The sequence below is a fragment of the Pseudopipra pipra genome, chromosome 4 (genome assembly GCF_036250125.1).
Source record: "Pseudopipra pipra isolate bDixPip1 chromosome 4, bDixPip1.hap1, whole genome shotgun sequence".
NCBI classification, from domain to species: Eukaryota; Metazoa; Chordata; class Aves; order Passeriformes; family Pipridae; genus Pseudopipra; species Pseudopipra pipra.
The window spans coordinates 32,750,271-32,775,336 of NC_087552.1; the positions used below are offsets into that span (position 1 = coordinate 32,750,271).

Consider the following 25,066-nt stretch of genomic DNA (forward strand, 5'->3'; position numbering starts at 1 on the left):
TCAGTCTGGATATTTCAGGTGAAGATATATATGTATGACAAGACAATAATTCCTTTTCCACACCTTTGAGATCTATGGATGTGCAAGATTTTTACATTTGTAAATCAAGCTGTTGAGGGCAAATATGTGAAAAGCAGTTTTCAACATTTAATTTCGGATGTACACGGCAGTGCAAAGTCTTCACTTTCATCTCTAGTTGTCTGCATTGCTGAGCAGATGTGTAGATGTGTGTGGGGAGAGGATTATTTTCCTCTGTCAGGTTTTAACATCATGAAGGAAGAACACCTTGACCTTTCTTGGTGGGTCGCCTCAGTGAAGGCTTTTCTGAATACTTTTCTTGTGGCTCAGCTGAGTTTTAAGCTAATATGTGTAAAGCCTGACAAATGACATATGGCTGAGCAGGGTATACATCCCATCAACCAGACACTGCATATGAATTTTTTTATGAGCAAACTACTCTTAAGTGACCAGAACAGCTGAAACCACCACACAGACACCACTAAGCAGAGCAAGTCTTGCAGAAAGCAAATGATCTAGGGTCACAGAAGCCCTGTAGTTTTTGTTTGCAGTGAAACTGACCATTAACCTTTTTTTTGGAAAGGGCTGGTGGGCAGGAAAGAAATGCGTACTAGTTACATGTTACTTCATTGTGTGTTAAGCTGATGAATAAATAGAATTGAGCAACATTCGTCAATAAATGAGAGCAAAACTTCTGCATGAGGAGATAAAATTAAGAAATTGTTATGAATTAAGCCACTGAAAAACCAGCACGACATATACATGATTGCTTTTTGGTTTTTTACTTAATCTGTGTGCATTTTTTGAAAGTATGTGTATTACTTGAAACCTCTTCAAATAAGAACTATGCAGTCTGCCCTAAGAATATGATTCCTCTTCTCCTCAAATCATCCTCCATAAGTTTCATTTTTTTAAACTTAAAAGTATCTTGATACAAGAGGCTGAAAGTTAAAAACCTACTTTAACAATTTCTGTATTTATTAAATATTGCCTTTTTCTCACACACAGATGTCTCATTGACTTACTCGTTACACCAATTTCCAAAGAAGCAACTGGTGGAGACCTTGCAGTAAAAAGCGTGTGCCATAGGACAAAACAAGCATGCCAGCCATTCCTTTTTTAACTGGTTGAAAAAAACCCACAACCCTGGAGAGCCAACAACACATGAACTTATTGACCTTTGTGCTGTGATTGTTTCTGTAATTATTGAATAGTGGGGATGGGCTGAGGGCCAAGGAGGGGAATTTGGGGGTTGGCCTAGGCAGTGAGATAAGGTTACATATAAGGCAGCAGCAGCAGCAGATTTGGGAATACCAACGGAGTATATTCCCTGGTGTGCAGCTTAGTGTGTTTGGATCCTGGAATCATGAGTGGTTGCCCCTTTGCGGGGAAGAATTACCTGTGAGTCCTTCCTCTCTGTGTTTTGCTTCAAAAATTCAGTTCTAATGATACAGCGTTAATGCAAAATATGAAAGCTCAGAGAGAAATTACTTCTTAGCAGCAAATAGACAGTTGTAGCTCTTGCTAAATGAAAAGAGATCATACAAGGACTTGTCTGAGCACTTGTTATTTGATGAACTAGATGTAATGCTACGGGCTGTTACTGTGACAAGGAATTTCAGGCGTACTATTTTTCTCAAAAGCCTGCTTTACTTGTTCTGTTTCTCAAAATAAAGCATTGTTTGAATTGTAGATGCATCTGTTAGTAAAAAGGGAGGTATATTAATAGTTCTTTAATTAAATGACATTACATATTTAATTAATTCTTCTCTTAGATTTAATTTTAACAAGCTATCTTTGGAAGATGAAAATGAAGATAAATCACAAGAAGGAATAAATAAAGCCAGCAAAGGTGGACTTATTTATGGAGAATACCTACAAGTAAGTTTAAGGATTTCTTGTTTGCTGTCCTGGTTACTCTTATGATTTGAGGCAGGACCTGTGATTGACACTTCTCCCAGCAGTCAGCCAGTCACTAAGACAGGTCTCCAAGTTCCCTTCATCTACATGAGCTCTCCATGTGTAGTAACAGGCACAGATGCCTGTCTCAACTGGAATGGTGCAGATGGACTGTGGGAAGGCTTCTCAAACTGTGAGGAAGATGAGTGTTTTGAGTGGTTTGGTAGGGAGTTATTCATATAGGTAAACCTAAACTGTAAAGTGGTGCACCACAAAATGCTTTCTTTGGTCTGATAATCACTATCTGGCAATTTCTCCATGTCAACAGGCTCTGTGCAATTTCCTTGAATTATTTCATGAAAGCCCAGAACATCTGGCTGAAAAAATATAAGCCAGAAATCTAGGGGATAGGATTATTACCAGGGGGGACAAAAAAACCCAAACCCAACCAAGACCTGCAAAAACTAGAAGTAATTAAGAAATAAGTAAAAATAAAATGTCATAGGCAATAAAAGAATCTAGATTTTTTTTTCTTTTTCTGACAGCACGAACTGAAGTGAGAGGAATTACTCTGTGCTTGTTAACTAATCTGTTGACATTTGTTCTACTGTATGGAATCTTGCAAAGATTTCTTTTCAGACAACTATAATTGGATTGTAAATTTGACTCAGTTAAAAAAAATAGTAATGTCAGAACTGAAATGTCTAGTACAGCCTCAAATCAGACTCTCATGCAGATATTCCTGTATGTTTACATGAAATTTTACTGTAGAAACTCCATTTTCATTGAACATGACAGTATACATGTAAGATCTGGAAAACGTGCTGGTTTTGTTGTTTTGTTGTTGTTTTGGTTTTTTTTTAAATAATTAAAAATACCCTTAAAATGATTTTCCGAACTTTATTACTTGATGTACCTAAATGTTCTATTTTAGGCAAGATTTTTTTTAAAATTTAAAAGTCATACCTGAGGCCATTTAGTCTAGCTTCTTGTATAACCTAGAATGTGAGGTCCATAGGTATAGTTTTTAAAAATATTATCCTTAAATATTAGCTGTACACAGTAGGACTACCATTTCTCGTAGCAGAATCAAGAGTTTTACAGAACGGTCTTTTTTATTATTATTTTTAAGCTGAACAAGATATTGAATGCTCAAGAACTTGAGAGTGAGAAGAAAGGGAAAAAAATCCATGATGAGCATCTTTTCATTGTGACGCATCAAGGTAAGTGGGAGGAGTTCAGTGGGGGTTTAGTGACATTTTTGCTACAGGGAGTTATTTGTTGCTGAAATATGCAATACACAGTTTGTTTGCTACACAGTTTATTGTAGGCAAATTTTGTGTGTGTCGTCTTGTGCCTTCTCTGAAACTTCAATCCAGTTTTAACCATCTAGAATCTGTCTAGAAGTCAACATACTGATTAGGGACTCCCTAACTGCTCATATCTACCTGTTTTGCAGGCCCTGGCCTGATGATATTTTCCTGTTATTGACAGGAAACATGTAGATTGTAAGCAGCTCTGGAGTTAGCTTTTACTGGAGTACCAGATCTGGATTTTCTGTTTCCTCCTTTTGTAATGAACATTCTGTACAACAAATATCTGATGTGTAAAACATGTTTTAAAAAATTCTGTCAGCATTCTTGACTCTACATTATTTTGTGTAATACTTCAAGTAAAGGACAGCATATTGTAACAGGTAATAAGTTTGTGTGTCAACATCTTTTTGTACGCTAGCAGGGTAAGTGTAAGCTATTAATTTCAAATAAAAATATAAGAATTTCAGTTTCTCAGTGCTAGGAAGAAAAAACAAGTAGCCTCAAAGCTGATGCTAATGGTGCCTTTCTTGTTGTAGCATATGAACTTTGGTTTAAGCAGATTTTGTGGGAAATGGACTCTGTGCGAGCGATCTTTCAAAATGGCCACGTAAGTTAGAAGCAAATATTAATTTGGGGAAAATTCAGCCCAGTCTTTCTCTTGCCTCCTGCCTTTCAGCCTGATATATTTGGGTTTACTAAAGCACCATGTTCATGTTCTCTTTTCAAAAATAGCATCAAAAAATGATGCCACTGAAATTTGGCTGAGTGGCTCTTATATCCGGATAGTAGAGATTTTTGATCAGCAAAATCTTATTTCCCCCTGAAGTATGCCTTTTGCATAGATCACTCTCCAAGACCAATTTCATTGGCCAAAATGCTCTCATAATGCTTTCCTACTAGTACTGGGCAACAGGAGAAACTTAACTTGGAAATACTCTACTGCAGAAAAACCAGGCTCAAAGGCAAAACTGAAAACCAGAGGGCTCACAGGTATTTTTATGACGAAAAGTCGCATCTGCCTTTGCTCAGTTTTTCAAGTTTACATATAGTATCCTTCTGTCCAATATCTGCTGTGGGAAAGAAAACTCCTTTGGTAGTTGTGTAATATTAAATACAACAGAAAAGCAAGAAGAAAATCACATTGTGTGAGAATTTCTGAAAATGACAAATATAACAGTAATATTTTGAACATCTCTAAACATTTGTCTAAAGCTGAACACTTAAGCTTATAACAACAGGTAACAATGGAAAACTCTTGATTTGATACTACATCTACAGAAAAAGGCTGACTGCATGCAATTTGAGAAATACCTTTAGTACCTCATGAGCATGTGTCTACAAATTAGACCAGGTTGAAAGAAGAAAATTATCTCTGTTGTCCTCCGCATTCAGTATTTTGTTGGCTTTTTAGTTTAACATTATATCAAATTATAACTGGTTCAAATCAGTTCTTAAATAGAACAATTTTTTGTTATTTAGTTTTGGGAAAAATGAAACCTTGCTTCTAATCAGAATTTGAAATGTCAGTGTTAAGGTCAAGTACACAGCCAGACGATTAGGGAAATTATTATCATCTGCCATTTTTGTAGTTTGATATTTCCTGGTTGCATACGCAGGTGTTAGAGAGAAGTTTAATCCCACTGAAACTAAAAGATATTTTAGCAGACTCTTCTGCAGGCAAAGTATTCAACTTAGCCAAAAAAGTTCTGTGTTTTCCATTTAGTATTTTGTATTTCCCACCAGATGTAGTTCTTCTCTGTTCTTCTCTGCTTGCTAATGCACATTTCTGATAAACATGCTTTAGATGTGCTCTCCTGATGTACCTCTCAGATTTTTCTGCTTCTCAACTTTTAAGTAATTTCCACACCTGATTTATGACTTGTTCCTCCACAATAATAGAAATTATTATGAAAGTAATTATAACAGAAAGCATAATATAATTATCATATTATATCATATTAATATTGTAGTTATTGGAAATTATAATGATATTATTTTGGTCTAGAATTTAAATTCTTTTACTTCTATTTCAGTCAAAAACATAGAAAAGAAAAAATTCTTATATGTTTGGCCTACTTGTATCACCTGTCAGAAAAAATTCAAAGATTTCACTCTTTGAAAATTGTAGTTTCAATTTCAGTTAAAAACAGAGTGCTTTATTCTACATGAGATTCTGCAGCTATGGATTTCATGTGGGAAGGACTTGGGAACTAAAGTGATGTACAACAGTGAAAAGATGTGAAATAACTTGGTAGGACCTAGAGAGAACACCATTCTGTCTGGTTATGATCTTTCTTTTTTCTACAGGTAAGAGATGAGAGGAACATGCTGAAGGTTATTACTAGAATGAATAGAATTTCATTGATTCTGAAATTACTTGTGGAACAATTCGCAGTTTTAGAAACTATGACTCCACTGGACTTCTTTGATTTCAGGTAAATACTTACTATTCTTCCACAGTAATCCACTAGCTGGTAATTCCTATCTTTAGAACTGATTGTGAATTTTGGATGTGTGCTGACAGCATCATCATTCAGCAAGGTGGGAGCATACCTTAGAGGGACAAACATGACATTAAAGTGTCAATTAAGAAATCAAGCGTGAGTCCAACACGTTCTGCAAAGGAGTACAAGTGAATAGTTGATGCTTATGTGTAGGATGCTGCTGAATGGTTTCAGAGTCAAAAGTTCGAACATAGCTCATGGTTCTGTTAACAATTTACTTGAAACTTGGTGCTACACAGTTGCAATCTTTTTCTATGGTAAATCATAGAAGTGCTTGGGTGAGAGAAATGCACTCTCTGTAGATTATAAAACAGGTTTTTCAGATGTATTGGTTTGCATACTGTTTCCTTCCTTCATGTTTTCAGTGGGTCTGCAGAGCTGGAAGCTTCAAGTGGCTGAAGAAAGCTTTGCTGTTCCTTCTCCTTTTTCCCTGATAACTTCTGCTGCCCAATCTTGCTGGGCTGGATGGTTGGTAGCTCTTCTGCTTTCTGCCCAGGCTTTCTTTGGGATCCTTTGGCTCGTTTCATTGCTCCCATGGCATTTCTGTCTCTTCCCTCACTTCATCTGGGTCCTTCCCACACACTACCATGTGTGACAGCTTCATCCACTGTTTGCTTTCCTGTTCTTCTGCTTCTGTCATTGACCTGTCTGACTTGTGACCTCAGTGCCATCCAGCATCCCATTCACTTCTACACTGTTTTAGTACCCTTTCCTTTCTGTCTTTTAATGTTCCCAAATTAAAATAACCAGAAAACTAAAATTTTGCTTCTCTTGGAAGTTTGCAACATCTGTAATTGTCTAGCTGTTAAAAATGCTTTACAATTATCTAGCAATGTGGGATTTCAAGTTCCTTTTATTAGTAATTTTTTTCAACACAGACAATTTAACTCTGAGAGAATGCCCTTAATTAATCCCTCAAACAAAACCCACTAATTCTATTGTATAGAATAAGGCGAAATATAATATTGCACACATATCTTATATATACCAATATATAGGAATTATCCTGAGTAACAAGCCTATTTAAAATGCATTCATTGTTCACATATTGCTGTGGAAATTTTTGTAATATCTCTTTGGGGTGAAGCTGCTTATTCTGTTTGGAAAGAGAATGATATTTACTAATGTTTCCTCCTGTACATCACATGCACAAAGCTGCTACTTTAAAACACAATGTAAACATAAGCGTGTGAATGTACCTCTGTATGCACAAACAATATATAACTAGAAAATGTGATTAAGTTATATGTACCTTGTCGTTGCATTAAAATAGCTTTTTCCTTTTCTTAATTGCAGTCATATAAAAAATGTTCATATAGCTGTTTGATGTTCTTTAAATATGAAATATGGTTGGTTTGGGGCTTTTTTTGTTGGCTTGTGGTTGGTTTTGGTTTTTTGAGAAGAGAAACCCATAATTGTCAAATTATATACTGCATTTTTGTATCTTCTTTTCTTCTGTTCCCAAAGATACCACCTAAGCCCAGCCTCAGGTTTTCAGAGCCTGCAGTTTCGCTTGCTAGAGAACAAAATTGGAGTTCCCCAAAGTTTGAGAGTCCCTTATAACAGAAGGCATTATCGTGATAACTTCAAGGGACAGGATTATGAATTACTGCTTAAATCAGAGCAAGAACCAACACTACTGCAACTTGTGGAGGTAACAATGTCTGTCTTAGACCTTGCTTCATTTTCCCCCATCTCCTAAGAATGTCCTTCATTGGTGTCAGTGCCAAATTCTTCTTAAGAGAAGAAAGCATACTGGCAATTTCTCATCAATTGTGTTTTGGATTCTTATCAATATTTGTATGAGAGTTAGTCATCAGTAAACCAACTGACTTTTCACAGCATTTCCTTTCATCTGAAAATTCTGACCGCTAAACTTGTAAATTGCACTGTGGAAATGCAAACTAAGAATGGAAATATATTGTTTCATTTGCATTGTTTTTCACGACTGTAAGACCTTTTGAGAAAAAAACTCTAAAAATATTTCCACTGTTAGTGCTGGCTATTAGAGAGGTTAAAATCACTTACCTTGATTTAATGACTTGGTCTCAGAGTTACAAATGACTCACAGTAATTTCTCCAACTCCCTTGTCATCTTCATACACAAAATTCACATACCGGTGGCCAAGAGGGCCAATGGTATCCTGGCTTGTATCAGCAATAGTGTGGCCAGCAGGACCAGAGCAGTGATCTCTGTACTCGGCACTGGTGAGGTCACAGCTTGAATTCTGTGTTCAGTTTTGGGTCCCTCACTACAGGAAAGACATTGACGTTCTGGAGCGTGTCCAGAGAAGGTCAACAAGGTTAGTGAAGGGTCTGGAGTACAACTCTTATGAGAAGCAGCTGAAGGAGCTGTAGTTGTTTAACCCAGAGAAAAGGAGACTCAGAGAGGATCTTATCAATCTCTACAACTGCCTGAAAGGAGGTTGTAGCAAGATGGGGGTTGATCTCTTCTCCCAGGTAACAAGCAACAGGACAAGAGGAAACGACCTCAAGTTGTGCCAGGGGAGGTTTAAACCAGATATTAGGAAACACTTCTCCACCAAAGGGTTTTCAAGAACTAGAATAGGCTTCCCAGGGAAGTGGTTGAGTCACCATCTCTGGAAGTATTTAAAAAGATGTGTAGATGTGGCACTTGGGGACATGGTTTTAGTGGTAAAAATGGCAGTGGTGGGTAATAGCTGTACTAGATGATCTTATGGGTCTTTTCCAACCTTAATGATTCTATGATTCTATGATAACTTTTTAAAGAAAAATGCAGTATAAACCTCAAAAACCATCATCCACTTTATTAGCCCTGTCTGTCTAGTAATACCTGATATAGAACATTTAAATTTCTTTATCTTTTCTTCATTAACTTAGATGTTATGCTCTTGTATCTTTCAGATGAGAAGGAGGAAAATTAAGTGATCTCTAAAGGGAATTCAACTATAAGGATTCCTATTTTTCCTTCCTAATTTAATTTCCATTATTGAAAAGTAACCAAAGAGAAAACTTTGCAAACTGTCAAGTAAATTTCTAGATTGTATCACCACATATTGTGGTTAAGGTTAATGACAGACGGCTTGATCAGTATTCAGCCTATTTGACATGATAAAAACTGGTTCTACAGGTGGTTTTATATCTTCCTTCTGAGATTTTTCATTACAATTATCCTATATATATGTGGAATAACATTGTTTTCCTGTATGTACATGGGAGTTTTTTTCAAATATACCCTTAAAGTGAGACAACTTTTGTCTTCTAACACTGGTCATTTAATCTGGAACCTGTGGGGGATTGTGTACGGCACCATTATGCAGGTATAAGTCACCATACGTGCCTACTCCAGCAATAAGCACTTCTAAAGGATATTAAACTGGAACAACTGAAGAAGTAAAATTTATGTTGGTATAACTTGTAATTCTAGGGTAATGAGCTTGCATTGTTATTGTTTAAACACACCATTATCATAATTTTTACTGTTATTATTATTATAAAAGGCATGGCTGGAAAGAACTCCGGGACTTGAAGCAGAAGGATTTGATTTCTGGGGACAATTCGAACTGAATGTTTTAAAAGGTCTAGAAGAGGAATTTGCCTTGATACAGGTATATGGCATATGTGTACTATTGAACTAGCTATAAGCAAAGACAGCTGGCAAAATAACATTCCATCATAAATTTGATTTTTGGCCCACTTACAGTCTCTCTCTCACTTCATTTAATCTTCATCAGTCTCTGTCTGCAAGAAGCAGAAAAAAATTGCAAATTCTTCAGGAAATTGAAATAGTTTTGTAATTTGACATCTAAGACCATTTAAAGCATGAGATACATGGATTATTTTGATTGCAAAAGAGATGAGTTAGTATCAATGGAAGGGCTGGAGTTGATTTTACTGAAACTACAACTTCACCTTTAGTTAGTACTTGCATCTACAGTCCAGAGTATACACAAAGTTTGGGCCCCTTAGCTGTGAGTATGGAATGTCACTATAAACAGCCCATTTCTTGGGCAATTGGCTGCTATGGTCATTTGAATTACACTGGCACATAAGCACCAGAAAATCCCTGAATATTTTATGACCTTTAGCTTTAAGTACATTTTTAATGAGAAAAAAAATCGTAAGAACTAATCAATTTCCTGAGAATATCTGTTTATAACTTTCTAATTTACCTAAACTTTTTTATATACACTTTTCTTACCCAAAGCTGTGCAAGGATGTCTACTTTTTACCTTGAAAACAAAATAAATCAGACTTCAAAAAAATTAAGATTAAATGTTTTTAAGGCCTCTAGACCAAAATTAATGTGATACAAGTTTGTTTGGACATTCATTCATCTGAATTGTGTTGGCATCTATTTAATTGTATATTTTGTGGTAATTGCACTTCTTAAAGGTCAGTGACTCATGTATCTTGTTTGAAAATACAGTTCTTACATCTAAGATGCCAACTTCAGAGTATTTTTATGATGAAAGTAAAAGTTGCATAATGAGTCGTTCAAGTGCTTAATTTTCCCTACTGAATTCTAAAACCTGTTTTTTGTTTTAAATATCAAAGGCCAAAACAGAATCAGAAGAAAAGGATGACTTATTGTCCGAATTCCAAAAACAGAGAGATGTATTACTTGCATTATTTGATGAAAAACGCCATGAACATCTCCTCAGTAAAGGTAGATTGTAATATGTTATGTAAATTTGTAAGTTTTATACATGATATATATAATCACATAATAGCATTAAATTTGCAGGAGAATCAATAACAAACTAAGGACATTTGTATTTTGCAGGAGAAAGACGACTGTCTTACAAAGCACTGAAAGGGGCCTTAATGATCTACTTCTACAGGTAATGTTGGAAGATGTATCTTTAATGCTTTTAGGCAGGAGGAGAAGGGAAGATTAAGAACAGCAGCACAGATTTATATAGGTTTGAACAGGCCTTGGAAAGTAATCTAATCCAACCCTCCACAGAAACCCTAATTAGTTAGACACAACTAGAAAGTCAGACCAGGCTGCTCAGGGCTGTGTCCAGCTGAGTTTTGAATGTCTTCATGGATGGAGGTTACATGGTCCCTCTGGGTGTCTGGTTTGTGTCTGACCAGATGGTGCTCCTCAGACGGTAACTAGGAAATGCCTTGTTTAAACTGTTCTACCTGTCCTAGAAAGATCTGGAGTACTTTTCCAAGCAGGAGGGAAAAGGTGCAGATTAAGTCATAGGTGGCAGAAGCATTTGTTAAAACATCCATTAACATTTCAATACTAATTCAGGAAAAATATATGCAAAGTCACTAAGCACCAGTGAAGTGCTTCTTTGAAAAATACAGTATAGGCCAAGAGGTCTCACTGTCTTCTCTTTCATTTTCCAAGAGAGGAGCCTCGTTTCCAGGTTCCCTTTCAGCTTCTTACCTCCCTTATGGATCTCGATGTACTCCTGACCAAATGGAGATGTAAGTTTCACTTTCTGGACTGTGACACTCCTTCTTTTAGATGCAAATAAATTTTTCTGTCTCTGAGTTACACCCAGTCTTAGAATCGAGCTTTGGAGTTAATGCTTTACGCATGATTTTTTTTGTTTGTACTTCGGCCAAAAGGAAAGATTAAGAGCTGCTTCTGTGATAATTAGATACATAGGTATAGCTGTCATTTCTATGACCTGCTATAAGTTAGGTGAATTCTTTTATTTAAGGGACAGGTATATATTTTCCAAATGTCATCATGATGTCTCTTAATATGAAAACATTCCTTCTGCTCCTTCCCTATCTAGACACACATAAGTGAATGTATTAATTCTGTATAATCAGGGCATAATAATGTATAAAAATTAGAGTGTTCATTCTGAATTAACAATAATTTTCTATTAGTTGACTGATGAATGGCAGATTTAACTCCTAAATTTCTCAAAACCTAGTAGTTCTGTATCTCTGTAAAGACCTCTGTGTGCCCTTTAATATTTCAGAGACGCATCTTGTCATGACTCTTTGGTTATATCTAAACACTGAACATAAATTTAGATACATGCCATTTTCTTCTTTTGTATCACTCAGATAACCATGTCTGCTTGGTGCACAGAATGATTGGCAGCAAGGCTGGCACTGGAGGCTCATCAGGCTACCACTATTTGCGCTCAACAGTGAGGTAAGAATAATGTGTTTCGCTCGTTACCTGCAACAACACAGTTCATAAAACCTCTAATGCTAGGAGACATATTTCAGACAGTTCACTGGAGGCCAAAGGGCTGCTGCTTCTCGTTTGGGACTCTAGCATTGCCTCCTGGTTGTTGTCCGTTTACTTATCAGGTTGACATATATAAATTCCAAGCCTTCTGGGGCAAAAAAACCTTCTTTTGATCACTCATGCAAAGTGCTAGTTTGTGTGCCACATAGCACAAGTTAATGAGGTGACACAGGCTGGAAATGAGTCCCGTCTACTGTGCAACTGATGAGTTTCTTTATTCCTTAGTGTGACCACTAATTGCACAACCTGAGGTACTTCAATTTGGGATTGAATATAATCTTGGCCGATAGTAATTAATACTCTCAAGATGTAATGGTAATGATCAGAAACATGTTTCCTTCTGTTGGATGAAGCAGAAACTTAAAAGGGATGGTTGTGGTCTGAGGACAGAACTCTCTGAATGAGTAGAACTTTTTGTACACAAAATTCAAGCCTTCTACCTGCAATTATTCTGACAGTCCTGAACAACATTATGTAAAAAAGCACAAGGATATTTAGACCTCTTTATAAGAGGATCTTGAGGTTTGTTTTCAAAAAGAAACTGTACATAGTCGCCGACTACTATGTATGGCTGTGGGCAACAATCACCATCACCACCACTGTAACAGAGGGTAGAGTAGAAAGCAGATGGTTGAACTGAATTTGAGGATTGAAGTTCCACTGTATTTTTTAGAAAGCCTTCCCAGACTTCCTTAATTTCTGGTTAACACTGTTCCTAGATAAATACTACTACATATCTACCACAAGAGTGAAGGTCTGGAGATTATACCCTATGTACTCTGCTATTTCAGAAGAAAGACATGACTATAGCAACCCCACTCCCTTTTTAAGCCTAATCTGCTATGCCCCAGAAACAGTTAGGTTTGTATTCTTGCTCTGCAATATTCAGGAGGGTTAGTGCAGAAACCTTAATAAATTAATGAGATGGAATGATTGCTGAGGATTTAGAAATTATGGCCTTCTTATGCTGATGTATTTATTATTCCAATTGTCTTTTTCAGTGACAGATACAAGGTATTTGTGGATTTGTTCAATCTTTCAACGTTTCTAGTGCCAAGACACTGGATACCAAAGATGAACCCAACCATTCATAAATTCCTTTACATGGCAGAATATTGTGATAGTTCTTATTTCAGCAGCGACGACTCTGACTAGACTGCTTTTCTAGACTAGTTCCTGTAAAGAGCTTCATGACTTTCACCTTGAGTGGTGCTACCCCTCAAACAACAGCTATTCTCATGGAGTATAGGAGAGTAAATATGTATTTATGTATGACAGCTATGTGAATAGTATGATTGGCTTGTGGAAGAAATTTAACTGTTTGTAGAAAAATAATTTGTATTGAGTTAGCCTATACTAAGACTAAAATGATACCCCAATCCAACTCAATGACCAATTTAACTCTTAGTTGGCTTCTTAAAACCTACACCTAGAGAGAGGGAGCAAATTATATGGAATTATAATGATCCTGACTTATTTGTACATATTTTTGTATTTGTTTGCCTAATGGCTGTTACTAATTTATGTCTGGCTGAGGATATAATCAGTCTCATCATCTTCAGAGGAATATCAGTTTCTGAGCTCTACTGCAATTTCAAAAGGAATTTTGGGTTAGGAGTTTCAAAAGCTGTATTTAAAAAGTAAGTCCAGAACCTATAGGAACTGCAGCATCCTGAACTTATACATACATCAACAATCATGTTGCTACGTATGGGTTACATGTGAATGTAAATCCCTTCTGTAGAAATACTTACTGTTAAGAATAGCAGATATAACTACTTAGTTTGCACTTCAAATAAAGCAGTATTAAAGCTCATCTTTTGTTAAGTCTTCTTCTAAAGCAACCATAAAGTTCAAACAACAGTATGACAGGCATTTAAAGTGGCTTTTATGCAAACTATCATTGAAAAAAGCATAAAACTGATACATAATAAAGGCAAGTTTGGACATAGAATATCAATAAAGCTGTGTGGTCTTCTCAGTAAATGGACTCTTGTCTTTTTAAATGCTTCATTTGGAAAGACACACACCATAGGCCTAAATTTCTGGTGTGTTCTCTGTACCATAGCAATTGTTTTCCAGTTATGGAAGTGTGCTGTTTGTTGTTTGTAAACCACTCAGAGAAGGCCATACTATACAACACTCTGAGAGTACAGAAGACTTTTCATTTTGTTAATCTGAAGTTTTCAGCCAAGTAAAATCAGTAAGTAGCAGAACCTGAATTAGTGAAACATGGGTAATCCACTTGGTCTTCCTTTAATTTAAAATATTAACAATTAGAAGGACTAAAACAGTAATACTTACAACAGACAAATATAAACACTCATTGCATTTTTCATAAAAAGTTTATAAAAAACTATTAACATGGTACAGTAATTGAGTGCCAAAATTACAGAATTGCTTCAATACTTTTCAAAGTAGGGCTTCTTAAAAGACACAGGTAAAGCATTGCAGATGGAAGACTCAGAGCATTTTAGAATTACACGTTTGGTTGTGAGTTCTAGTTACATTTGCCTGCAGCTGCAGTTTCACATGTCAGCAAAGCTGGAACCCCTTTTTGATTCCCAGGAAGTCTCACCTACGAATTCAATTAACGCAGGAAATCCAACACTCACTCGATTTGATGTATTCTGTGATTGCTGACTTTCTAAATTGTTACTCATGGTTCTTTTTATATTCAAATAATTCAAAATACACTGTTATACTATTGATTTTTTGATCCAAATTCCTTCTCATTTGCCACCACTGCTTTCCTTTTAAGATTTTTCTATGGAATAGTTTTCAACTCTGGATAGAGTTCACATTTGAGGTTTCAGTCCATCTTTGTAACCCTGCAGTTGATTCTGAGTCTTCTTATTCCGTGAGAAATTTGACACACAACACAAATCCGACATAAAAATGTTTTTAAAAACTGCAGCCATCTATTCCTGTACTGCCTAGAAGCAGGAATTGCCCTTATAGCAATTTCTTATTTTAAAAAATGTTGTTTTGAAATACATCTTCATATACAGTGTGTGTCCAAATGATATTTGTGGTCTTTGGCCCAGACAAGTGTCAAACAAAAACTGATGAAACTGTATCTGCGATACCTGCAAAGGAATTACAATTTTTTTAAATAAATACTAGAAGTGGAGACTTCCCAGAATTCCTATTCATATAATGCCATCTCTCTGCCATACCACAACAGCAGGTGAATTGCTAGGGGGGAGGGGGTACATGGAATCATCTGTAGCCCTTTTATTTCTTGCTTGCCTGACACTGTGTGTAGTTGAAACCTACTCTCATTTTCAAAATTTTAGATCCTTTTTGAGGACTCAGCATTGGTGCAATCTGTGTGCTGAAAAGCAATCTAAACCTTGATATCCTGCATTGGCAATATATAGACAACGTGAAGCTATGCAACTTTGAAAGCTCACTAAGAAACTGGAGATCACAAACTCCATTTATAATCATTCCTACACTAGGAGCAAAGTTTGACTATAGACAGTGAAGGTATCAAATGGTCATGGCTCTTCTACCCTTCAAAGTGGTGTCAGAGGTTCTAAATCAGAAGACAACATCTGTGGGGGAAATGAGCAACTACTGTCCTTTGCCAGATTGTTCTTGTGTGGTAACTGCAAAAAATGTGAAAGATTCTGCTTTTTGAGAGAACAGATTTTGAAAATAATACATCTATTCTCCCTGCCACCTCTACAATTGACTTGCTTTACCACTATTTCTAAATTTCCCTTTCAAAATTGTTTCTTTACACAAAACCAGTAAGAACAAAAGATTCAGCAACATGAAAAAGCTGAATACATTGTTCTGATCTTTACTGAGAGCAGGCAAACTGAATATTATCTGTTTTTATTTGCAGACGATTAAGATAAGCTAACACCAGGGCACGAGATGGAACTAGCATTTAAAGGATATACCTCTGTCCTACAACAAAAACCACAAGCAGGACACACTTCCCAAGCATAGGTAGATTCAATTTTTGTATTTGTTTGCTAAACTGAGCCCAGAGATAACTGCATCCACCAGACAAGGACAGCAGCTGCTTTACTACAGGGAGTACAGCAATGGCACTAACCTAGAACCATGACACATGACTGTATACTTTACAATGCCATTACCTCTACGTGGTAAGGTACAATAGTAATCTAACTGTTCGTTATGCTTTATATATTTTTACCTCTACATAGTGCTTTTCAATCATTTAAATACCTGGCTTGGTTGAACTAGCAACGCTTTATTTATTTTCCCATCTGGACTCATTTAACCTCTGTTAAAGCATAGCAATGATTTGTATTGCCTCTCTGAGGATCCCATTATATCTTTACTATTACATTATATTATTACATTATATATATACATAATATATATTATATTACTATTATATTATTATATTATTATAGCCTTACCTACATGGAGAGATACATCCCAGCGTGTGGCCTTTACCACTTAATTATTTTTTGCCAAACTTACCACAGACATTGCCGCCTATCTTAACACGAACATAGCCATCTATTCCCCACGTAGGCCCCCAAGAGTTCTGTACAATCCAGTATGGGATACTACCTGGAAGAGACATTTCATGAACTAGAGACAACATGAGATTTGGGAAGCTTAAAAGACCCCTAACACTCTACAGAGCAAATTACCATTTTATTATGTCATAATTTGCAATGGTTTGATGACACAGGCCAGTGAAACCAGTTGTTCAAACAGAGAACAGAACTAATATTCCAGTATCGAAAGACTGGATATGGGCTCTTCTAGCGTAAAGACACATATAGCCATGTTCTTGACTTTACAAGGACAAAGTCCCACAGAACTAAAGTAGCAGTGACAAAGTCACTGGGATCAGGCTGCATTTCCAGAACTGATGTGACATCAGACCAAACAGCTTTCAACAGAACAACTCGTTCTAGATTTTAATCACTTGTCCCACAGAAGGCAGAGCTGCAAGTAAGAGAAAAACATGTAAAACCTACTGGGATGAAGTTCAGTTGATGGAAACGCACCTGTTCTGTCAAAACCAGTCACAAGAACAGCATGATTTGCTCTTCCACTGGAGCAGTGATACTGTATGATTCCACCAAGATAATCCTGCCAGCTAACTGCATCTACTGTTACTGCCAAAGGGCCCCAGTTAACAAGCACCCTCATCATTTCTTCTTCTTGACCGCTGTGAAAGGAATGAGGGATAATGCCAAGTTACTTTAGTTAGCACGCTAAAGTGATTTGAGAGATGGTAATCTCCTTGTTAAGTATGAATTAAAAATCAAATAATGAAACTGTTTCCTCTTGAGTTCTACATGCCGTGTAAAATATATTAGTAATTATATATTTCATATATCACAACACAGTAATACAAATATAGGACACAGAAACAATAGGAAAAGTGCAGATCCAAAGATATAATGCTATTAAAAAGCAGCAGGTTTCTGGGTCAAGTCAGTGGGCAATGGTGAGCACTACAAATACAGCAGTAACCCAATTCCTAGTCAGAATCACAGTTCTTGTCTTTAATTTCAGTATGCAGTTATACAGCACTGATAAAAATTAGAAACACAGTTTTTTTACACAGAAATCTAAAAAGCTAAAGTCTTCACACAATTCAGTTGACAATACTGTTTCTAAAGTCATGGACTGGAGAAGATGTGGGTGGGTATGTAAATGGAGGAATACTGAAATAACTGAATATTTCCTAATTTTTTCAACAAATTCCAATTACTACAGGTAAGATTTACTGTTTCTAATAATAAAGTAGTATAATGTTCAGTAAACATACATGAGAAATTGTAACTGCCTCAACACTCCAGTTTACACACAGCCAATTTAAAAGAGCTAATTTCAAGCCACAGACTTAAGCTTTCTCATTTGAGTAGGCTTAGTGATGGCAGTGTTGAGTGGATTTGTAATGGCAAGTCTTAACTCAAAAATGTTAATGCATTAATCCTTCTCCAGCACACAGCTACAGAACTGGTGCAATCAATCTCATAACGTTTGCCTGGTCAATGCACTATTCACTCTAGCTTACTCCACAATTGCTGAACACAGAAGGAAAAGTATAGCAAATAAAAAGAGTCAATAATAGCTACCTGAAGTCATACGCAGCAAATCCTGTTATTGCAACTCCGAAATCTGAGCGATCAAAATAATGGCACAGTCCTGTTTGAGCTTTGAAAGTGTATTCTGAATCTCTCACAAGTTTCACTCTTGTCTGCAAGGAGATAAATGAATAAGAATTTAATGCATTTGATTTTATCACTATGCAGCTCAAAACATATTGAAAATGGCCACATAACACACTCAAAATTCAGTGTGTTCTGGGTGAGATTAGAAATGTGTCATATTGTGAAATAGGTATTTACTATCTCTAGTTTTCTTTTTCACTGAGAAAGCTTCAGAAGGGATCCAGAAGTCTTTAAATAATGAATAAAATTTAAAAGGCATCTCAGGTTTAAACTAGCCTCATAAGCAATCTCATGAATTTCAAGATAGAGAGATACTCATTCGATGAATGACTATTCATTCTCTTCAAATGACTTCCACACAGAAAATTATTCTCTCCTTGGGACAGTTCAAGAAGCACAAATTTCCAAGAAGCTATATAAAATACTGAAAAGTCTGATTCTGTTACTAGCATCAAATCCTCATACTAACATATTACATTTATATAATGGTTTAAAGTCCAGAAACAAAGCTATTGTATCAGCCTTTTATGCTTTCCTTGTCTTCTGCAGTACAGTACATTTATGACAGTGACTTCTCCAGCCTAAATCATTTGTGGTCCCTCTGCTGCCAAACAAGACAGAATTTTGCTTCAGAGGAATCAAGATGAGTATCCTCTGTTGTTCTTGAAATACAAACTTAGACAAGTTATCTAGACTGTTATTAGCCATGGTTATATGAATCTTCAGGAATTACAGTTTCTTAAAAAGGAAAAACCAGGGTTTTTTTAAACTTCAAAAAACAAAGGAATTCTTTTCATATTCTTATAGTTCAATCTGAGAGAGTACTTTTTATTTCAAAGATATTAAAATGTTTCTGTTTACCATGAAAACACGGTTTTCGTTTTTCATGAATGAAATGTGTTAGCTACAACTGAAGTAGAAACTGTGTCTCCATTTTCAATGTTTTGGGTTGCAAGTGAAACAAAGGTAAACACAATCCATTTTATTCTAAGGTTCTCCACACTTATACATAATTTTGCAGTGTTTGCAACAGAAACCATAGAAATTTGAAAGCAGAAAATGTCAACATCCTTCCTAGATGCTGGTGCCTCAAATCCACAAAATGACATATGGATAAATGGCTCCATCTACACTGGTTCTGTATGTCTGCAATTCCAGCTGAATTCAGGAATGTTACTTTCAGCCCCCGAGGGCTGATTTGTTACATTCACAAGAACATATACGGACCATAAAGTTCCAACCAAATTTTAATTCTGCTTAAACAAATTCTCTCTTAGTTCCACACTAAATAAATATGCATACATATACACACGCACACATACGTATATGCACATATAAACGTACACACACATCAGATGAGCTCCACACTTCATCTTCCCCACCACTTTTTCCCAGTAAATAAGAATGATAATATGAAAGCTAATGAAGGGTTTGAGATTTATAAAAAGTTCCAAACCTGGTTCAGCCAGCTCAGAGCACTAACAGTGGATCCCCCATTGCAGCCGTAATTATTGTATGAGCAGTCAATAACCTGCTGCACACTGAGCTCTTCCAGGTTGTTTCTTTTAATTGCATAGGCGGACTCTATACCACCCACAACGCTGAAAGCCCAGCAGCCTCCACACTGATAGAAAGGGAAACAGGAGAAAGAAAAAGTCACTTTTGTCTTTGAAGCCTGATATGAAAAGCAAAAAAGAGTTGTCTAATGCTCTTCATTTACTACACCATCCTTGAACTTTGATTTTAAGGCAATAATAAAGAAATTAAATCATCCATTTAAAATACTGAACTGTTTTTTCTCCTATACTGCTCTCTGAAAACCAGAAATGCATTATGGATGTCTTATTTTAAGGATTCCGACATTGTGGTTGTCTTACATTAAGGAATCCCTCCTGATGATTTTTGTCCTTTAAGATAAGTCTGAGGATGCTTTTTACTGTGAGATATTTATTTTCTTAAAGAAAGACTGGGACTCAGGATGAAATTATTTTTTAACCACACTAGTAAGTTTTTGTAGAATTTTATAGAACTGTATTAGATTACAGTTTAAGAAATGGTAAACTCAAATTAAACATACTAGAAAAACTCTTAGACAATCACAGAATTTATACTGCAGTTCTAGGCTCTTAAAACTGAGGTCTTTAAATAGGCAGCAGAATTTATTCCTCACAGGGTCCAGGTTACACAATGTGAAGCACAGAAGGGAAAGACACTGGGGATTTAACAGCTTGTTTCTTACCATTTTATCTTGGGATAAACTGTAGTCATGCGGGGCCTGGTCACGTTCCTATCATGAATACATCCCCTGAGGTGTTCAGTGGTAAAGATATGGGTGTTGACTAGCCAAGGGCATTTGATCATGAGAACAAACAATAGGAAAGGATCTATACTCATCCAGGTAAACTGAGGGGGATGAGATCGGGTATTAACTTACCTTGGTCCCTCCAGAAAAATACAAGGCACACATGATGCAAAACACTTGCAGATTTGGTTAACTAAATCAAAAAATGTATTATGCACAGTTTATAAATGCACAGTTCCTAAAAGCACCATTTTTACATCTCATCCTTTTAAGTCTAATCCCACCTCACATAAAATGCTATGTGACTTTGTATATGTTCAACTGGTCATACTTGTGCCAGCTCTCCAAGGAGTCTTGAGGCAGTGCTGGTCCTTTCCAAAACCTTCACTGTGCTCTACAGTCTACCCTCTGAAACTGTGTCTGAGTAGTGCTTGAGAACCAGGAAAGGAAAACACGAGGACTTACTGTTTGCTGATTTCTCACTTCTGCAATGACTTTCTTGTCCCTCCAGTCAAACTTCTTTGGCAAAGGTATTTCCTTTCCCTTTGGCACTTTTGTGTATCTGGGAAGGTTGTGAGGTATGCTTCTTAAGTAAATAGCTAAACACAGAATACAAACATCTATAAATCTACTAACAAAAAATCCACAAACCACTATTTTACTAGAAGTCCCAGAGGTAACCTTGATCTGTAGTTACATCTGTGAGTTTAGAACTCATTTTCAAATCCAGAGAAAATTCATGTATTTTAATATAATCATTATACTCCACAATGAATGTAAATATCCCTATAGTTCCAGAAAGAAAAGGAATATTCTATATAGAGAATGTGGGTAGGAAATGTGTATATTTTCCAAAGTTGAACAATAACCACTCCATAAAACAAGTTTTGTTCGAAAATTTTCACATTTTACTGACTTAAAAAATTCTATTTTATTTTAGTCAGGTACAAGGGGAAAGTAAGAGCAGAATAAGGTAAAGATTCTGAAACACCCGCTAACTGCTGGTTTTTCACTAAAAAAGTTGCTGAATTATTTAAAATTTAAAAAGGAGTTAAATCCTCTGATAAATAGAAAATGTAGTAATAGACTTGAACAGCAAGAAGGGAAGATTAGGTTAGACATCAGATAAATTTTCTAGGAAAAAGAATAAAGCACGTTATATTGCTCTGGAAAGTCATAGCTGTGATTGTACAACCATGGACCTCCAAGCACTGTTTGGGCAGTAGCCAGTTTTGTCTTGGGATAGGCAATAGGAACTTACTCAAGAACCTTGTGTATCTTCCACTTTTAAAACTGATGCAACTGAAGAAGGCTTTAGGGCACAGTGAGAAGAAAGAAGGAAAGACGGAACTGCCTGCATACTAAAACATATTCAGGCTGTGAGCAATTCAACATTGTAATACTGGAGAACATGAAGAGGATTGTTGCATCCTTCAGAAGTACTGATTTGGGTACCAGGCATTGTAAATTAGCTGACTATCAGCATGGGGAGAATCTGTAAATGTGAAAGACAGAAGGTTCTGGGAAAGAATAACAAAAATATCAGAAAAGGCATTAGCAGCAACCAGAAAATGTACCTTTGAACTCTTCAGGAAACAGGTGAGAAAACTGATTTATTCCATAGAAAGCAGTCGTATTATCTTTTGATGATGAATTCAGTAATCTAATTCTTTTAGCGCTTTCCTGAAGGAAAAAAAAAATAATTGTGGGCATTTTTAAGTTAGCAGTAGTGACAAAACCATAAGAGCAGAAAAAGAAAAGGTTAGCAACAGTAAACACGAACTTAGATAACAAGACAACTGTATACCTCAGATTCGCTGTGTATTCCTAGCAAACCAACATAAAAACCATTAGACTAATTTCAACTCCAAGAAAGATCAAAAAAAGCACTTGTTAAGTGCAAAGAATTGATATGAAGCAGACAAAACAGGCAAGCTGAGAACAAGTTGGGTTAAACTCATCTGATGTCTTTCCTTCACACCACAACAAACCTTGTGGTTTAGAGATGTAAAAATGCCTTCAGATAAGAATTAACCCCACCATGCTTCATGTCTTTATAAAGCAAAAGAAGAGCATAACAGCCTAAAGACATTAAACTCCCTAAACTTTATATTATTGGGAATCCTGGATCTCTGAAAAACAGGGTTTTGAACTATGAAAACAGGACAATCTGATCCTCTTCAACTTCTGCTGACAAAGTTCACCATGAAGTATATAAAATTTCATGCCACCTTCTGCGTTTTCCATGACGACTCCATCGCACTCCCTCAATGGCAATAGTGGTCTGCTAGTGCATCCCGGGGAGCATCACCTTCGATCCCACCACACCGGCAGCCACCACCCGGGGCGGGAGCCAGATCGGGCTGGTACCTCAGCCTGGTGACCATCCCCTGCCCCGTAAGACCGGCACCAGCCTGGAACGAGGGCAAAAGGGGGGCACTAGAGCAGGCAGGGCCTGCCTGCCTTTTCCCCCTTCTCCCGGTCGCCCCATATCCCTGGGAAATAGCTCTGGCAGCCGGAGGGGTGACACCCGTTGGCATCCGGGCACGCGTGGTCCGGCTCGCACCTGCCGTCCGACATGGGGAAGGTGAGAATGGCAGCGGCCCCAATGCCAGCGATCTGGGGAGACGCGGATCTGGGGGAAGCACCGAAGGCCTGCGGGGGGTGGAGGGTTCCGGCAGTGCGGGCCGAGGAACCTGCCGGTCCGCCTTCCTCCGCCTCCCGGCCAGCAGCGGCTGAGCGGCACTCGCCGCCCCTCCTCCTCCGGCGGAGCCCGGCGGCAGCGGTCCCGCAGCGCGGATGGCGAGTGGAAGAGCGGGCTGGGACACCTACCCGGAGGGCCGCCGCCACCGCCTCTTGCTCCCGGCCGTCTCTGTCCCACGGAGGGCGGCCCCGACCGCCGCCGCCGCCCTCCTCCCCGGGCCGGGTGGCTGCAGGCGCCGGGAGGGCGGCACTGCCCGCCCGCAGCTGGCAGCAGAAGAGCGCCAGCAGCCCCACGGACCGCCATGTCATGGCGGGGTGCGACTCGGCGGGCGCACCGCCACCCCGCGGGGTCTGCGGCCCGTCGGTTTCCGTGGGGGAAAAAGGGGTGAACCCTCCCTTCCTCCCGGCCGGTGCCCGGAGGCTGCGCCCCGCTCCCAGGCCAGCGCGGGGGCCGCCCCCCGCCGGGGCTGCACCGCCCGGCGGGGCGGGACGAGGCGGGGCATGGAGCAGCGCCCGCCCGACACGGCGGGTGTAGTACCGGGTACGCCGTGCGGGGCTCGGGCTGAGCGGCTGCTTCCAAAGCTCGTGTGTTCAGCCTTGTTTTTTTTTTTTTTCCGCGGGGGAGAAGCGCACGAGGCTTGCAGGGCTGCAGACGGGGGGTGCTGAGCGTTGGGTCAGCTACTGGTTAAAAGTTCATGCAAATCCTTCACCGAAAGTTAGTTGGTACCTGCAAACTGGGCTGCCAGTAAGAAGGGGAAGGCGTAGCTACTGCCTCTTTAGGACGGCAGGAATACAATTTACAGGCTTCAGCAAGGGAAGGTACGGGTGGGGAGGGAGGAGCTGCACAGCCAGTGCCCCCAGCATCTGGGTTCCAGATATGAATCAGGTTATGCTAAAAGAAAACATGGAGAAAAACCTATGTCTGCTTATGGTGGCTCATTACTTTCCTTGGGGACTAGTCGTGCTGATACTTGAGCAAGCAGGTCAGTGTTTGGTGTTTAAAGACTTCATTAGGCCAGTGCGAGTTAACATAGTCGTCTCTCAATTTCCATCACCAGGTACTTTTACACAGTATCAGTAGGATATTTATACGTTTAAATCTGCTCTATGTTTCATCTCCCTCTGTTGCTTTTCCACCCTGCATCAGCTTGTAAACGAAACATGAATGCACAGGTGCCTTCTCCTGTGGTGCCAGTAGCTAACCTGGCAGTGCTGTGCTTGGAAACACAAGGCTTTTCTCAGGGTGAAATTTTAAGAGTCAGGGTGCAAATTTTTGCTGCTGCCCTATCTTGTGTAACAGCAAACTTTTGTTGGAGTTTGTAAAGGGTGAGGTGTAGAATTGTGCCAGTACATGTTCTTTCATTTTTTTCAGCATGTAGCATTCAATAATCTTGCTATGAAAGAGAAGTTATACTGTATGAAACACAAGAGATCTGTGTATCTTTAGTTTCTAATTCCTTTCTGGGATAGTAATTCCTGTTTGAGGGGGTACTTCAGCAATTTGAGTACTTGACTGATATCTGGTATCTCCCCCAATGGTGACTGAAGAAGTATGTAAATAACTGTGCTGCATTTGCTATTTTTCTTTAAAATGAGCAACTAAACAGGAATTTTACCAAAAAAAACCCCCCAAAAAACCAAACCCCAAACCCGCTTACTTTTCTGCAGTAAGATTACAGTATCAGAGTTGTTTTCTGTTAGGGGAAGGGAGAATAAACCCCAGCACTTTAGTCATGAGATGAGGACAATGTCTTTCAGTCTACTCCATTGATAAAGGAGAACTTGTGTTTGTTTGCAGAACACTTATCATGCAGGTACCTTTTCTTTATGAGGAAAAGAAAAAAAAAATCATTATTCTGCTTTGTACCTGGAATTCTACTTATTTCTGTAGTGAAGAGAGAATTTAATGTTTAGCACCACTCGTATGG

General features: G+C 38.1%; 2 protein-coding genes across 3 annotated transcripts; one reads left to right on the forward strand and one right to left on the reverse strand.

The window, feature by feature from the left end:
• Positions 1-1,288: 1,288 nt before the first annotated feature.
• TDO2 (tryptophan 2,3-dioxygenase) lies at positions 1,289-19,062 on the forward strand. Of its 2 annotated transcripts, none has more exons than XM_064652316.1 (12): positions 1,289-1,419; positions 1,794-1,899; positions 3,050-3,140; positions 3,770-3,840; positions 5,541-5,668; positions 7,205-7,391; positions 9,220-9,327; positions 10,277-10,388; positions 10,506-10,563; positions 11,085-11,164; positions 11,762-11,852; positions 19,038-19,062. In XM_064652316.1, the coding sequence occupies exons 1-12, from the start codon at positions 1,385-1,387 to the stop codon at positions 19,045-19,047; spliced, it is 1,077 nt and encodes a 358-aa protein (XP_064508386.1). In that variant the 5' UTR covers positions 1,289-1,384; the 3' UTR covers positions 19,048-19,062. The 2 variants fall into 2 exon arrangements, with proteins under 2 accessions (XP_064508386.1, XP_064508385.1); XM_064652315.1 differs by lacking the exon at positions 19,038-19,062 and adding an exon at positions 12,953-13,937.
• On the reverse strand, positions 14,278-23,628 carry CTSO (cathepsin O). The gene is made up of 8 exons (XM_064652317.1): positions 23,268-23,628; positions 22,013-22,118; positions 20,901-21,034; positions 19,590-19,757; positions 18,038-18,159; positions 16,958-17,121; positions 16,419-16,511; positions 14,278-15,040 (listed from the first exon to the last, which is right to left on the reverse strand). The coding sequence occupies exons 1-8, from the start codon at positions 23,445-23,447 to the stop codon at positions 15,006-15,008; spliced, it is 1,002 nt and encodes a 333-aa protein (XP_064508387.1). The 5' UTR covers positions 23,448-23,628; the 3' UTR covers positions 14,278-15,005.
• Between the last annotated feature and the right edge of the window lie 1,438 nt (positions 23,629-25,066).